This window comes from Chroicocephalus ridibundus, chromosome 6 (assembly GCF_963924245.1).
Source record: "Chroicocephalus ridibundus chromosome 6, bChrRid1.1, whole genome shotgun sequence".
Classification (NCBI taxonomy): Eukaryota; Metazoa; Chordata; class Aves; order Charadriiformes; family Laridae; genus Chroicocephalus; species Chroicocephalus ridibundus.
In genome coordinates, this window is record NC_086289.1 from 6,917,969 (window position 1) to 6,933,176 (window position 15,208).

Genomic DNA, 15,208 nt, shown 5'->3' on the forward strand with positions numbered 1-15,208 from the left:
CCCCGCTACTCCATCCTCCCCCCGGTGGTTTGAGGGCTCGGGAGCTCCTGCCTCCCTCCCCCGGGGGTGTGGCACGGCGGAGCGGTCCCGCAGCCCCGCGCAGGCGCCATCCCCGCCGGCTCCGCGGGGCCGGGCACGCCGGGACCTGTAGTCCTGGGGCGGCCCTACAAGCGTGCAGCCTTCCTCCGCGGAGGGACGGCGGGGAGCCCCTGCCCAGGAGAGGGCGGGGGGAGATGGGGGGTGGCCGGCGGGAACCGGCGGGGAGGAGCAGGGGGGCCCGCGGAGCGATGCGCGGAGCAGCCCTGGTACCGGGCGCCACCCCGCGGCAGCGGCCCCGGGCCGGGCCGGGCCGGGGACCCCGGGGCTGGAGGCACGGGCTTCTCGGCTTGCTGGGGATCTTAAAAGTCGCCGAAGGAGGTACCCAAGGAGGGAATCGCGTCTGCTCTGCCGCACCATTATTTCACCCCGATAAGTGGTTGTGTGAGACATCACCCACTTGTGGAAAGTTTGTGAATTTTAAGCGCTGGGTTCCAACATAAATTGTGTTCTGGCTATACAGGAGAGATGCTCCTGTCAGCATGATCCTCATTTTCCTGGCAACAGGGTAGATCGATTCAGCAGGTCAGGCAAAGAAAGAGGAATAAAACCGACCCATTAACTCTCACTAACACTTTTCCCCCATCTGCATTTGCATTGATTAAATCCACATGAAGCAAATCAAATTAACATGCACCTTCTTGTAAGCGGAGCATAGATGCTACTTTTTCTTTTTTCTTCTTTTTCTATTGTACCAATCATATTTCTTTCTACAGCAGAAATGACCTGCAGACGGCCTAGAACACATTTTCTCAACATAAGAAATAAATGAGAAATGCATTTAATGGATAATACCTTGGGCATTAGGATGAAGTGGCTATAAAGCCTTTTTTACCCGATTAAGTGTCAAGGGTTAGAACTTTGAAAGTCATTGTGTGTAGCAGGTGGCACCGCTATGTACAATCTTCCATGTCCTCTCTCCTATTGCTTCAGAAAATGTTCAGCCTCTGGAAACACTGCCATATTGTGGTTACTTTCTTTGTAATGCCAAGTTCTATATAGCAGCAGTGTCTGTAAGTACCGGAAGATTTTTCTCTGATTAAATAATTCTTAAGGGAAAAATTGCTTCCTGGAAACCAGAGCCTTAGCATAGAGATGAGGCTCCTAAGGAGTGTCTGCCCTGCTTGTTGTTTGACCACTTCTGTGCAAGGACTAATGCTCGCTTGTAAACAGAGCAAATTATGCTTAGGTTGTAAGTGCACTGCACATCCCTGGCCAGCTTCTCACTAATGGTCATCACAAGGCCAACACCAGCATCAAAACGTGGCTGATGTAGGAAGACAAAGTTACGCCTTTTTTTACATATGTTTTTAATGCTGCAAGCAACCTCTCTCTTCAAAGGAAAAATGGAAAGACGTGCCTCAGTCCCCATTTTCTGAATCAGCAGTCGCTGCAGCAGCAAACACAACTTCTGCTGACAGCAATGGGGTATCAGTGCGCTTCCCACATCCCAGGGTCAGGCTGTTCAGGGGGGAGGGATTTACCTTCACAGGAGACTCCACAGCAAGCACTGACCGTGCTTGGTGTGTAACTTTTATATAGGTGCCAGAACGAAAAGGGCGGGTCTTGAACATCTTGAGTTGCACTTGGAAATCAGCACGTGAACCTGAGGGCTCTACTGCTCCTCTTCTATCTAATATCCTTTACCTAATATCTATATGTAGCTCTAGATACTCAAGTGGTAGGCACACAGTCATCCACAGTGTCACTCTGTGGGACTCCACCATGCTGAGTTGTCCTGTATACTTTGTGAACGTTTATTTAATTCCTGAACGGGTAATCAGATTTATCAAAAGAGTTAAAACAGATCTATATGGTGTTCGGAAATCCCATGGAGCTACCTAGTGTTCATGAACGGCGCAGCTCTGAAGCACTTCACATTCCTGGCAACCAAAGGCATAGTTACATAGTCCCTTCGGAAAGAGGGGAAGCAATCGAACGGAGTGTTGTACTGCTGCCAGAGTGGTTATTTCAACTAAGCTGGATGACTTTGCATGAAAATGGACTACGAGCAGTCCCATAACTTAAATGTGGCTGGGTGCAGGGAGTGGAAAACTGAGCTCTGCCACCGGACTGCTGAGATTCTGCAATAACATGTTTGTCTTAGTTATACATCTACGCGGAGAGCAGCAATTCTGACTTCATGTTTACCAGTAACAACAATGGAGCAGGTTTTTCTATAATCCTTACAGTATTTAACAAAATAAAACTCATTTCCCATAAATTTGAGTCAATGTGGCACAGTGGGACATGGAAGGAGGTGTGTTCACTAGCACAATGCCCTACTGTGAAGAGAAAAATCAAGACAATCAGTCTTCACTGCATCTCTCTTTTCTACTAGTTTTTTAAGCCTGAATATACCACTGGTACATGACAAGGGTCTGCGTGAGTGCAGGCCTCATATGGATGGCCCCTTTCATGGATGTGGCTCCCCATGGATTACCAGAGCAAGTGCCACTGCACAGACCTACTTGCCTTAAAGTCCACCAGCTGGTCTTTGCAAAACCCACTGCAGCATTTGGATTCTTACCTCATGACTTCTTCATAGCTGTCAGTATCTTCATTTTTGTGTCACCTGGAACACCTGGTCCACAAAAACAACAAAAATAAAAAATATTAGGAAGAGGTAGATTTATTTATATCCATTTTCTCTTGTGACAAAACAGTCCTTTAATTTCAAGGTATGTCCACACCTGACTTAATGGAGCAGTCAGGTTCTTTGTGAGTGAAGGAGAAAGAGGAGACACGCGAGTCTGTTCCACTGCTTATCTTATTCTAGTCAGTGTTGTAAACTCTGGTGCTGAAATATCCAAGCATGGACTCAAAGACAGGGTGGCAGGGAAGGAACACGGGTCTTTTTTACTGGCCTAGAGATCCTGATTCAGTGCTTGCTGTGAGAAAAGGGAATATTAGTCTGAATCATATGCATAAGCAACCAATTTTGGAAGGGGGAAAAAAAAAAGGGAGAGGCTACCAAAAAAACAGTTAAACTCTGAAAAACGTGCTTTCTAAGGTGCTTAATGTATTTTTTAAATAAAACATTTTCATCTGAAGTCATTCAGGAAAGGCTCAGAAGAAAACCTTTTTGAGTGCTGAACATCAGGGTAATGCAGGGCTGGCAGCCATCTTTCCTTTATGGGAAAAGAGAGGTTTGTAAATGAAACGCCAACACCGTGCAAGACCCAAATGCATCAGTGTAATAAGAATAGGAAAGCAGCAAGGCAGAGTGTGATATTCTGAGCCGCTCTAAGGGATGAGTCATCGGCAGGGTGGGCTCGCGCAGCTCCAGCCAGAAACACAGCAGCAACACACCCAGTTTTCTCCTGCCACCACAGAAAAACCACTTGGCCTCGGTACAGCCTGCTTGAAATGTCAGGATAAGATCCCCAGTGAACCAGATGTCAACAAGGCTTTTGCCTATACTTATCAATTGGAAACATACCCTAACAGCAGCTATCTCCTAAACCCATGTTATAATATGCAATTAATGCAGTAAAGCCTGTTCATGATTAGCTGTAAACTGGATTATGTTTGGAATCGCTTCTGAAACTTATTTCTACAAATGGGCAAATTCTTTCTCCTCCTGCTAAGATTCGATATCAGCAGGTGGGAGCACACAGGCCTATGAGAAAGCATTTGCAAGCAGCTGTAACCTTTTACAGAGCCCTTCTGCGCAAGGACAGAGGCTGCCATCTACCAACAGCTACGGGGTGATGCATCATGTTGTCTAAACCGAACTTTTTGCTTTGGTTTAGATAAAAATGTTTATGCCTCTGTTGTTTCTTTCCACTTCCAAATCTTTTTATTATTTTTTTTCCAGTTATCTGTTTCTTCAAGGTAGAGGGCAAATGACTGTTACAGCATTTGAGCACATGGAATAAAATAACCTTCTAGAAGATGAGCAGATTTTATTTTTTAAACAAGTAGACGTATGCATCTGCACAGAATCTGCCCTTCAGTGACCCACGGCAGCAGATCTGATTTGGGATTTGCTTACCCCTTTCAAGTTTAGACAGAAGCAGCTACTTTTTCACTAATATTTTGTTGTGTTAATGATGATCTTTCACAGAGCTCTCTAGCTCTTACAAAACAATAATGGTAACAACAGACAAGCATTATCTAGCACTTTTTATCAACAGATCTCAAAGTTTTTCACCAGAAAGGCACATTTAATTATTCCCGGATAGGAAAAAAAAGGTACAAAGTGAGAGCAGGCAGTTAAGTATCCCAACCAAAAATAAAATTCACATCTCCCATTATACATTCAAGTGCCTTATCCACTGCTCTGCACCTTGCAATGATAAAACCTTCTCCCTAAAGGCTGCTGAAATCCCTAGGAAGTCTTTCATCAACTTCAGAAGTCTCAATTTGAATCAGGCTTGAAGATTCTAATCATTCACGTGTGCACATGTCTGTGCACTGCTGAGTTTGCGCTGCACCAGTATGAACCAGCAGTCCCTCACTGCAGAATGAGATATGATAGTGGGGCCTGTCCAGCCAGGCAAAAGCCTGCGGGAGACAGCAAAGCAGGAAAAAGATGCACATATGGTACCACTCAGTAAATTTGTGTTGAACTTGGGATGGCAAGAAGAACAAGGTTTAGCAGCTGCTCTAGCCTGTGCCAGAGCCAGAGCTGACAAAAAAGGAACAACTCTTTTGCCAGGTGCACTTTGGCAGTGACAAGGTCCATCTTCAAATTGTAGGGACGCCCAGTAAAAAGCCAAATGGAAAATAAACCCCCTGTTAAATGGCAGTAGTTCAAGCTCTTGCCCAGAAGTCTGAGAAGCTGAATTATGCTGCCTTCATAACAAAGCATGAGCAATATTTCCCCACCTGCAAGCCAAGTGTTTAAACAAAGAGTTTTAAACAAATATAACTTTCCGGGGAAGGGGGAAGGACGCCATTTTAGAATACATCAACTTATAAGTTGTGAATAATCATCTGTGGGTGAAACGACCATCCTCAGGAAATCCTAGCAATAGCCCTTTTTCTGCTGCCACAATACAGCTCCCGCAGCTGGGGGAAAGGAACCGCTGTGGCCCAGCCGTCCCCAGGCACACACAGTTTGCTGCCCAGCCACGAGGGACTCGGCTAGGCAAGCAGGTCTCTCTCTGCGAGGGGCTGTGCCAGGCCAGCAGACGTGAACGCAGACATGCCATTTTGCACTGCTATTCATGGAATCGGCCCAGGTAATGGCTAATGTTTCTTTGCTACTCTCCACCAACAGTCACTGCTCTGCAGGTGTCCCGGGCTCAGCTCTGCTGCCCACTGCTCTGCTGGCAGCTCTCAGCAGTGGCACGAAGACCTCCCAAACCTCTACTGCAGACACAGCTCTCAACAACCACTCCTTCCCTCTCCACCTCCCAGCTCTGCAGGCTACAGCACAGCTCATCCATGCTGTATCTGATATATTTTCTACCACACAAATAGTTCTCTCACTTCCATTTTTAGGCTTTGAGTGTTTTTTAACCAAGAATGCCCCCAACTTTTAGGTATCAGACATGCAAATAAGCTGAGTAGCTCAGCCAGCCAGCCCCCCTCGCTCAGCCAGTGACATTCCCAGCAGAGTCCCCGTCCAGCTGGCACTTTCAAGCAGCCCTGGTTCACCAGCAAGAGTCAAAACTCAACTTCTCTCTCACGCACATTCAGGTTTCCCTTAACGAAGCGCTAATAAGAAGCAAAGGGTATGTAAGGTTCCTTAGCTCCAAGTCTGCCAGGTCAGTGACCAAGCACTACGCTTGTGCACAAGCAACCACATACACATGCTCAAATGCACGTGCAGAGCTTGTTAGGTTTTACACCTGACAGGAACAGCTTCAAAAGCAATAGTGATGTCTATTTGAATTCAAGGAAATTAAGGGATGCAGGAAGCAGTCAGACTACTACGCTAGCAGACCCTGTCGTACTAGAGTATCCGTATCCTTTAGTGTTCATGTCTTCTTCCCCCTCGTCTTCCTATGGCTATAAGAAGTTTGCCCCTGCACCCTTGTGCAGGACACCTCCACCTTCATCACCTCCTTTTGGGCACCTCCATCTTCATCACAAGCCCAGCCAGACACCCAGTATCTCTGTGCACGTATGAGTATATGATGTTATTCTGGCAGCACTACTGAGCACTACAGTTTTCAAGACGATTATCAGAGACACGTTCCCAGCTGTCATTGGCTACATCTGGATTAATAAATTCAGGAGTGCCACAGAAAGTGAAACTGGTGATGATATTAAATGCTCAGATAGGTCTCAGCGTGCTTTTGGACAACACCAATTTACACTGCCCCAAACAGTTCCTGGGCATTTTAGAGAGTTAATTACCAGCTAATGACCAACCCTAACAGGCAGTTGCACACAACCTCACTTTTTTGAAGGCTCAGAGAGCTTACTGTTACAGAGGTGACCAGACCATGCCAGCTGGATCAGTACCAGAAATAAGTTTGCTAATTTCTTCAGAAGTATAGGTGCAGTATCCGTTGAGCTCTTCCCAGGGGGCTGGGATGTAGCTGACAGTGCTCTGGCTGCCTTTGGCTTCAGCCTCAGATGCTGATCGCTGAGCTTATCCCGCCAGTGGAGCCAGACTTCTCTCTAGTTCACAAGGTGGAATCTCCCCTTCGTAAAAGGCTGTGGATATTTATAGATATGAATATTAAAACAGAAATTACCAAAACCCAGAAGTGAAACTGGGTTCAACTCGATTTGACTACTTAAGATGAAGAAACACACAAAAAGAAGCTAAGAAAGTAAAAATGGACTTTTAGAAAGTGACTGATTTTCAGTACTCTGGATTGTGCATGCTGCTTGTGCTGCTCCAAAGCACGTGGCCTAAAACAGGGCGGGCAGCTGGTGGCTTCTTGGTAAAGGTGGTCTCTGTTGCTGCCACCATCAGATATTTAGCAAAATTAGCCTGAGAAAACCTTGTACTGCTCGAATGACTGTTAAAGTAACTCCTTTAGCTTGAGTTGTGGGGGCTTGGGCTTCAACAGCAGACTCTCTGAATGCCCCAACATCAGGGAAACAGGTTTGTATGGATCAGGTGTCATACAATCGTAGGATAGTTTGGGTTGGAAGGGACCTTTAAAGGTCACCTAGTCCAATCCCCCTTCAGTAAGCAGGGACATCTTCAACTACACCAGGTTGCCCAGAGCCCCATCCAACCTGACCTTGAATGCTTCCAGGGATGGGCAACCTGGTCCAGTGTTTCACTACCCTCAGCATAAAAAATGTCTTCTTTATATCTAGTCTAAATCTATCCCTTGTCCTATTGCAACAGGCCTTCCTAAAACATTTGTTCCCATCAGTCCAGATAGATGACATCCGTAGCTCTTCCCTCGTCCACTGATGTAGTCACTCCATCACTGAAGGCCACTAGGTTGGTCAGGCAGGAAGCCCTTGGTGAAGCCATGCTGGCTGTCTCAAATCACCTCCCTGTCCTCAATGTGCCTTAGCAGAGCTCCTAGGAGGATCTGTTCCATGATCTTCCCAGGCACAGAGGTGAGGCTGACAGGTCCGGAAGTTCCCAGGGTCCTCCTTTCTACCCTTTTTAAAAAGGGGTGCAATGTTTCCCTTTTTCCAGTGACCATGGACTTCACCTGACTGCCATGACTTTTCAAATATCACGGAGAGTGGCTTGGCAACTACGTCAGCCGACTCCCTCAGGATTCTGTATGCATCTTGTCAGGCTCCATAGACTTATGAAGGTGTGGTCCCTTCTACAAGCTGTACGCCTTTTAAACCCTTCTTGCCCTGTTTTCATCTGGCAGGAGACAGGAGGCCTGTGACAGGGTTTTACATCTCTCTTACCTCCCCCAGAGATAATGCACACCTCAACCGCTCTTTCCCTAGGGGAAAGAACCAGTGTTCTTTCCCAGTGAACAGCACTGGCACAAACCTCCAGGGCAGGCGGAAGCCACAGACACACATTCAGCTTAATGCAGTGCAGCCCATTAGCAGCAATAAGTGCCTGTGTGGGAAATCAGGTAATGACTTTGGTTTGCATCAGCTCACAGCTGAGAGGAGCTAAGCAGGCACACGGCTATAGAATAATAGAATTGTTTAGGTTGGAAAAGACCTTTAAGATCATTGAGTCCGACCATTAATCTAACACTGACAAAACCACCACTAAACCATGTCCCTCAGCACCACATCTACAGGTCTTTTAAATACCTCCAGGAATGGTGATTCAACCACTTCCCTGGACAGCCTGTTCCAATGTTTGATCACTGTTATGTGTCGAAATTTTTCCTAATATCCATCCTAAACCCATCCTCGTGCAACTTGATGCAGTTTCCTCTTGTCCTATCACTTGTTACTTGGAAGAAGAGACCAACCCCCACCTCTCTACACCCTCCTTTCAGGGAGTTGTAGAGAGCGATAAGGTCTCCCCTCAGCCTCCTTTTCTCCAGGCTAAACAACTCCAGTTCCCTCAGCTGCTTCTCATAAGACTTGTGCTCCAGACCCCTCACCAGCTTCATTGCCCTTCTCTGGACCTGCTCCACCACTTCAATGACTGTCTTGTAGTGAGGGGCTCAAAACTGGACACTGCACTCAAGGTGGAGCCTCACCAGTGCTGAGTACAGGGGGACAGTCACTTCTGTAGTCCTGCTGGCCGCACTGTTCCTGATACAGGCTGTTGGCCGCCTTGGCCCCTTGGGCACACTGCTGGCTCATATTCAGCCGGCTGTTGACCAACATCCCCAGGTCCTTTTCCACCAGGCAGCTTTCCAGCCACTCTTCCCCAAGCCTGTAGCGCTGAATGGGGTTGTTGCAACCCAAGAGCAGGACCCAGCACTTGGCCTTGTAGAACTTCATACCACTGGCCTCAGCCCATTGATCCAGCCTCTCCAGATCCCTCTGTAGAGCCTTCCTGCCCTGGTGCAGATCAATGCTCCCTCCCAACTTAGTGTCACCTGCAAACTGACTGAGGACGCGCTCGATCCCCTTGTCGAGATCATTAATATCAATATTAAACAGAATGGGCCCCAGTACTGAGCCCTGGGGAACACCACTTGTCACCGGCTTACAACTGGACTTAACTCCATTCACCACAGCTCTTTGGGCCTGGACATCCAGCCAGTTTTTTACCCAGCAAAACGCACACTCCAAGCCACGAGCAGCCAGTTTCTCCAGGAGAAGGCTGAGGGAAACGGTGTCAAAGGCTTTACTAAAGTCTAGGTAGACAATATCCACAGCCTTTTCCTTATGAGGAGATCGCGCTGTAACTGTTTAATTATGATTAAACAACTATAACCTGACCGAATTCCACCAAAGCCAGGGCCGACTGCGCTGGAAAAGTCCGCACCCGGAAGGTTTGTGAGCTCAAGGCCCCTCCCCTCCCCTGCCCGCCCCGTCCGTCCCGCGCCGCCGGGCCCGCTCCGCCCGCTCAACATGGCCGCCGCGCTGGGGAGGCTCCTTCGCACCGCGGTCAGTGGGTGACCCTCGCCCGGCCGCCCTCGTGCCCGGGCCCCCCCGCCGCTGACCTTCCCTCTCCCCCCGCAGGTGCCCGCCGCCGCCGCCGCCGGGAGGAGGCTGACGGCCCGGCCCCCGCCCTGCGCCCGCCGCCAGTTCAGCCTCGGTAAGTGCGGGAAGCGCGGCCGGGACACACGCACACCCCTCCCGGGCGCGGCGGCGGGAACGGCCCCTGCGGCGGCGCCCGACAGGAGAAGGCCGAGGTGGGGCCCGTAGCTGCGTTCTCTCCCCCGCAGGCTCCTGGCGGTTGGCACCAGCGGTGACACAGCACGCCCCGTTCTTCAAAGGGACGGCCGTGGTTAACGGAGAGTTCAAGGAGCTGAGCCTGGATGATTTCAAGGGGAAGTATCTGGTCCTCTTCTTCTACCCCCTGGACTTGTGAGTGCTGGCCTCTCCCTTCAGATGGGCCTCCTGCCTTGCTGAAGGTCACAATTTTCCCTTATCCAGGGTAGTCTGGCAAGGCAGACGTGTCTGTTTCTAGAGCCCGAGTGATAAGACCTGAGGGTAAATGGCCATTGTGCACTAGAGCAATGGATCCGGTGTCTGGAGAGCATCTTCCAGCTGCCAGGCCTGCTGCAGGAGGTGGACGTGGCCTTGAGGTGGTTCCTCGAGGTCGTTCCTCTCACAGTCAGATCTCAGGGGTGAGGGCTTTGCCTTGCAGTTCAGGGTCATGTTGGAGACAGGAGGGCCAGCAGAACTGCTGTAGGACGACTCCAGAGCAAAAGGTGGACAGATGGGGCTGAGCCTGTCCAGAAGTCTTCAGGAGCATCCTGGTGTATGTGGGCACGTGGGGGATGATTTACCTGTCAGTCCTTTTATAGTTTGCAAAACCTCTCTGTCTAAGGAGCGTCTCGCAGAGATGGTTTCTCCATCTCTGCAAAACATCTGTCTTGAACTGAGCGTTGAAAGCTGGTGTGCCAGCCAGGTGGCTACGGCTGCCACTTTGAGACTGGATGAAGCTAATCTAGAGCAGGAAACATGGTTAAAATTATCAGGCTAAAGAAAACACGCTGCTGCATTAGTGCCGAGAAGTGTTTTCTAAAAAAAGTCTCTCAAAAGATTGCAGAATCATTACAGCCTGTTCTCTCTTCCCACCCAGCACCTTTGTCTGCCCCACAGAAATTGTGGCTTTCAGCAACAAAGCAAATGAATTTCGTGATGTGAACTGTGAAGTGGTGGCAGTTTCCGTGGATTCTCATTTTTGCCATCTGGCCTGGATAAATACGCCACGAAAGGTACGAATTGGGCAGCTGTTTGGGGCTTTCTCTGTTGGTTTGTTTTCTTTTCAGAAGAGATCCTGAGAAGAAGAGTTGAATAAACGATTGTGCAAACACCGATTTCAAGAGACTGCCTAAAACAACATGTGAAGTGATTAACTTCTACATTTGATGATGTAATTCTGACCTCGGTCTTTATTTTCTTGCTCTTTTCCTTAGTAATTTTGGGTGTTTTTTCTTTTTTTTTTTCTCTCATGATAGTCTTGTAGGTTACATCATATCCTTACACGATTATCTCAAAAGAGTATTCAGTATACATGTCACTGTCCTAAGCTGCTTGTTACAGCTGATGCTTTGTGTGCACCCTCACAGAAAATGAACAGCAGCTGTTTAGTCCTTACTGTTAACCAGTACAAATCAGTGCTCGCTTCGGAATGGAAGCAGAAGAACGACGAGATTATTGGAGCGCTTGCATTATTAGCTCTAACTTGCTGAAATAGTTCCACTTCTGCAATACAAATGGAGGTCCTGAGCTTTCTTCAGGGAAGGAAAGTGATAAAGACGGTCTTTTACTGGAGAGGAGCCTCTTCCAGATGTATATAAAAATGCCCACTTTTGATCCCGTCAAGCACTGGCCTGGTTTGGTTAGTTGTAGAGAATCAGAAGTGTCGCAGGAAGGCAGAGAAGCTCCTGGGCCATCGGTCATTACCCGTGTGGTTGGGTGAAGAGCAGCCCGCAGTGGTGCTGGCAGACTGGGTGCCTCCAGGTGCGCAGCTCTGCCCTTGTAACATAGAGGGGAGCGAGGAGGGGAGTTTGCCAGATTTAACACGGCTTGGCTGAACCTGTTGAGAGTACTTAATTTTCTGTATGCGTTGTTTAAAGCTCTAAAACGTGATTATGGACTGACTTCACCGCTTCATGCAGAAGCTGTTCAGTGTATGCCAACCGGGCACTGCTCGGTGCAAAACGCCCTGCGAAGGGTGGAAAGAATTCCATGGTGGTGCTGCTGGGAAACTGACACCCAGAGAAGCTTAAGGCCTTGGTTTCTCCGACACCTGCGTTCAAAACTCTGCATATGAGAACTCCATTGCAGACAGGCATTTGCAGGATCAGGGTCTGAGTGACTGAGATTACACAATGATTCACTGGTGATACCAGGAATAGAAAAGCTAACAAACTCTGGGCTTGTTTCAAGGATAGAGAGTTTATCTCTCTTGCAGTTCCAGTATGTTGCAAAACTGAAAGAAATTTTGGTTGACTCCCCAAATAGTATTTAAATTGATTTGTGGGAGGAAAAAAAAATAAAAATACATGCACTAGAGAAAGCAGGAGAACTCTGACATCCCTAGCATGGCTGTTAGAAGCCTTCTCTTTTGTCTGTTCATAGTACGCGGGTTTGTTTTCCCTTCCCTCCCCACCATGTTCATCTTCTTTAATTTTGAACACTTAAATCTGCAGTAGAAATTTTTGTATTCAAAGCTCCTGAATAGAGTACAAGGGAAATCTTTCTGAAAATTTAGGACTGTTGTCATAGATAGCCTTTTACCTCCAAAATAAGCTAAAATGCTTGGTGCAAAAGAAGTTTTCATGTTTCAAAAAAACCAGATGTTCCTGACCACTTTAAAAAAAACACCACCAAACCAAACAACTGACACCTCACGCCTCGATGGTTCCTTTCACACAGCACATGGCATGAATGTGTTTTGTTGTTATTATACCTTCAAGAGCACTGAACACAGCAACCCAAGAAGGATAATCCTAAAAAGCATTTTGTAACAAAATGGAATCTTACTCTCTTCTCTAGAGCGGCGGGTTGGGCAAAATGAATATTCCAGTTCTGTCGGACCTCACAAAACAAATCTCCCGTGATTATGGTGTGCTGCTAGAAGGACCTGGCATAGCACTAAGGTACTGCATGATTGCTGATAACTCGGTTATGACACAACCCAGTCTAAAACAATGTGAGCTGTACTGTCCCCTCCTGCAGGGGAAACTGCACAAGGATCAAATGAAGACTGTAAGATACTACTTTTTCTGCAGAACTTCTGGGTCCCACACTAGGAAAAGGGCACGTGGCCATTATAGGTGTTGAGAATGGTTCTAGGCCTCTGAGAATGCGTGCAGGGGAATGCCAGCTATTCTGTTAGTGGGAGAACTCCATGTCACTAAGGAAAACAAGGCTAGGCTAGAACAGCATTTTACAATTTTTTACATTTTTTCTACAATTCAGGTCTGTCCCTTTCTTTTTTTCTCCTTTTTTTTTTTTCCTTCTGAAGGGAGAGGAGACTGCCTTAACTTCTGTATAAGAACTTTCTAAAGCAGCAGTCATAGAGGCCACTACAGTTAATCCTATAATTAGAATAAAAAAACTGACATGTCCTTCTCCACCATGGGAATACCTATTAAAAACAAATAGTGGTCCCTGAGATCCATTGGATTGGGTAGGAGTCTTCTGGGGACCTTTGATTCCTGATCTCTTTGGATGAGGAACTTCTGACATTTGTTGACAAATTAAGTTAATTAATATGGTAAGGCTGGGACTTTGGTTTTCACAAATGTTTATATGCAAAAGGATTTAATTTAGTAGCTTAATGAGAAATCAACTCTTCACTCAATACCTTTTAGATTTTCATATCAAAAAGACATGAGGATGCCAGCTATCAAGTTTGAAATATAGGTGGAATTAGAAGTTCTACCTTTGTTATACATCTGTCTCGATTTAATAGTCTTTATGCATACTTTGTAATTTCACAATACCATACCAGTTGGCACTAACAAACAATGTATCAAATACTGTATTGCTACTCCTAACTCTGAGACGTGCATCTAAGAATAACTGCCTTCCTGAAATAGTTCATCCAGTTTCTTGTGTTTGGTCTTGGAACATGATTTGCATTCCCTAAATTCTTGCTTAATTACAGAGGTCTCTTCATCATTGATCCAAATGGGGTCATCAAGCATCTAAGTATCAATGATCTCCCAGTCGGTCGTAGCGTGGAAGAGACTCTCCGCTTGGTGAAAGCATTCCAATACGTGGAAACACATGGAGAGGTTTGCCCAGCAAACTGGACTCCAGACTCCCCTACAGTAAGCGTCTGCTAAATATCACTTTTCTAAATATAGACACTGGCATATTTTTGCGTGTCTGAAGGGCTGAGAACCACTTTAACGTGAGGTGCTTGACTCAGTCTCTGCCTGTTTAAATCATAGAATGGTTTGAGGCTTTTACCGGTTAGACCAATTCACTCTATTTGTATGATACTAACTAAATGTGTGATTTCTGTGAAGAAAGTCACCGATTTTCTTTTAGAAGATACAAATTGCATTTAAAACTCTAAACTTGACTTGCACTCTCCACCAGTTGTCTTCAGATTTTTTACTTTATTGCCCTGCTTGATATTTAGCAGGAAAAATGTGCTATATACTTAAAATTTGCAAGTAGATTCCTGTACATGATTTAGGCTTTCATCTTTCAACCAAGTGCAGAAACAGAAATAACCTGTTGTTTTTATAAAATATGCATGGATTTTCCTGGATAAAGTGTCAAATCTGTATTATTTTTTTTAACCTCAGTTATAGCATATAATAACTAAACTTTCTTGTCTTTACAGATCAAACCAAGCCCAGAAGGTTCTAAAGAATATTTTGAGAAAGTGCATACATAAACACTCAAATATACGGACAAAACTCCTAGTTACCATAAATGGAAGACATTAGAAAAGCAGCTGTGATTGTATAAAAAAAAAAAATCAAATCAAAGTTTTCATTTTCTTATGTTTAAGAAGAAATTAAATGCTCAAATATTTACTCGACTCCCTTGTCTTGCTTTAAAAAGAAGGGTAAAAACTAAGGCTTCCCCCTGCCTTTTTGTAACTTCAGTTTCATGAATTTTAGAATTCTTCCTGAATACAAGTACACAAAATTAAGTTGTTTACCACTGGGTTTTTCCTCTTTCCTTAACTTTCCTTAGCAAGTGTCCCCATGTTTTCTTTTCTCACATGAAAAATTAAATTCTGTAACAAGTTTGAAACGATGGGGACAAGACTGAAAACAGAATTTTGTTATGTGATTTGTTTTTAATGAATGTTGCAGAGGAAGAGATGAATGTAACAAGTAAAAATTAAAAAAAAACAACCCTGTTTTGGTGTGTAAATGCACTAAAACTGGAAGTGAATGTAAATATGTGCCATTTTAATCCTGCATATAGTTAAAGATGCAGTGCAGCTGCACAGAAGCATTAACAAGCATGAAGAACTTGCATTCTGCTTGGGAGATAATAGCAACTTGAAGTAATGTACTTACTGGAGCTTAATGACAGTCTTCTGTCATTTAAAGTATTGCTTATTTGCTTGAACCTGTCTCCAGGAAAAACTTCAATGTGAAACGTTGTACTGCTTGAAAACAATGTAGCATATCTCTAGCCATAATAATAAATC

General features: G+C 45.9%; 1 protein-coding gene across 1 annotated transcript; it reads left to right on the forward strand.

Annotated features, from left to right (window-relative positions):
- Window positions 1-9,427: 9,427 nt before the first annotated feature.
- Window positions 9,428-14,577, forward strand: PRDX3 (peroxiredoxin 3). The gene is made up of 7 exons (XM_063337922.1): window positions 9,428-9,510; window positions 9,586-9,661; window positions 9,792-9,933; window positions 10,655-10,790; window positions 12,577-12,680; window positions 13,694-13,859; window positions 14,384-14,577. The coding sequence occupies exons 1-7, from the start codon at window positions 9,475-9,477 to the stop codon at window positions 14,435-14,437; spliced, it is 714 nt and encodes a 237-aa protein (XP_063193992.1). The 5' UTR covers window positions 9,428-9,474; the 3' UTR covers window positions 14,438-14,577.
- Window positions 14,578-15,208: the final 631 nt, after the last annotated feature.

What these genes read in the sequence shown, in the direction of transcription:
- PRDX3 (XM_063337922.1), top strand. Translation starts at nt 9,475, where the DNA reads ATGGCCGCCGCGCTGGGGAGGCTCCTTCGCACCGCG. An exon ending in GGAGGCTCCTTCGCACCGCG is followed by an intron (nt 9,511 to 9,585) that starts GTCAGTGGGTGA and finishes CTCCCCCCGCAG; the next exon opens with GTGCCCGCCGCCGCCGCCGC. An exon ending in TTCTTCTACCCCCTGGACTT is followed by an intron (nt 9,934 to 10,654) that starts GTGAGTGCTGGC and finishes CTTCCCACCCAG; the next exon opens with CACCTTTGTCTGCCCCACAG.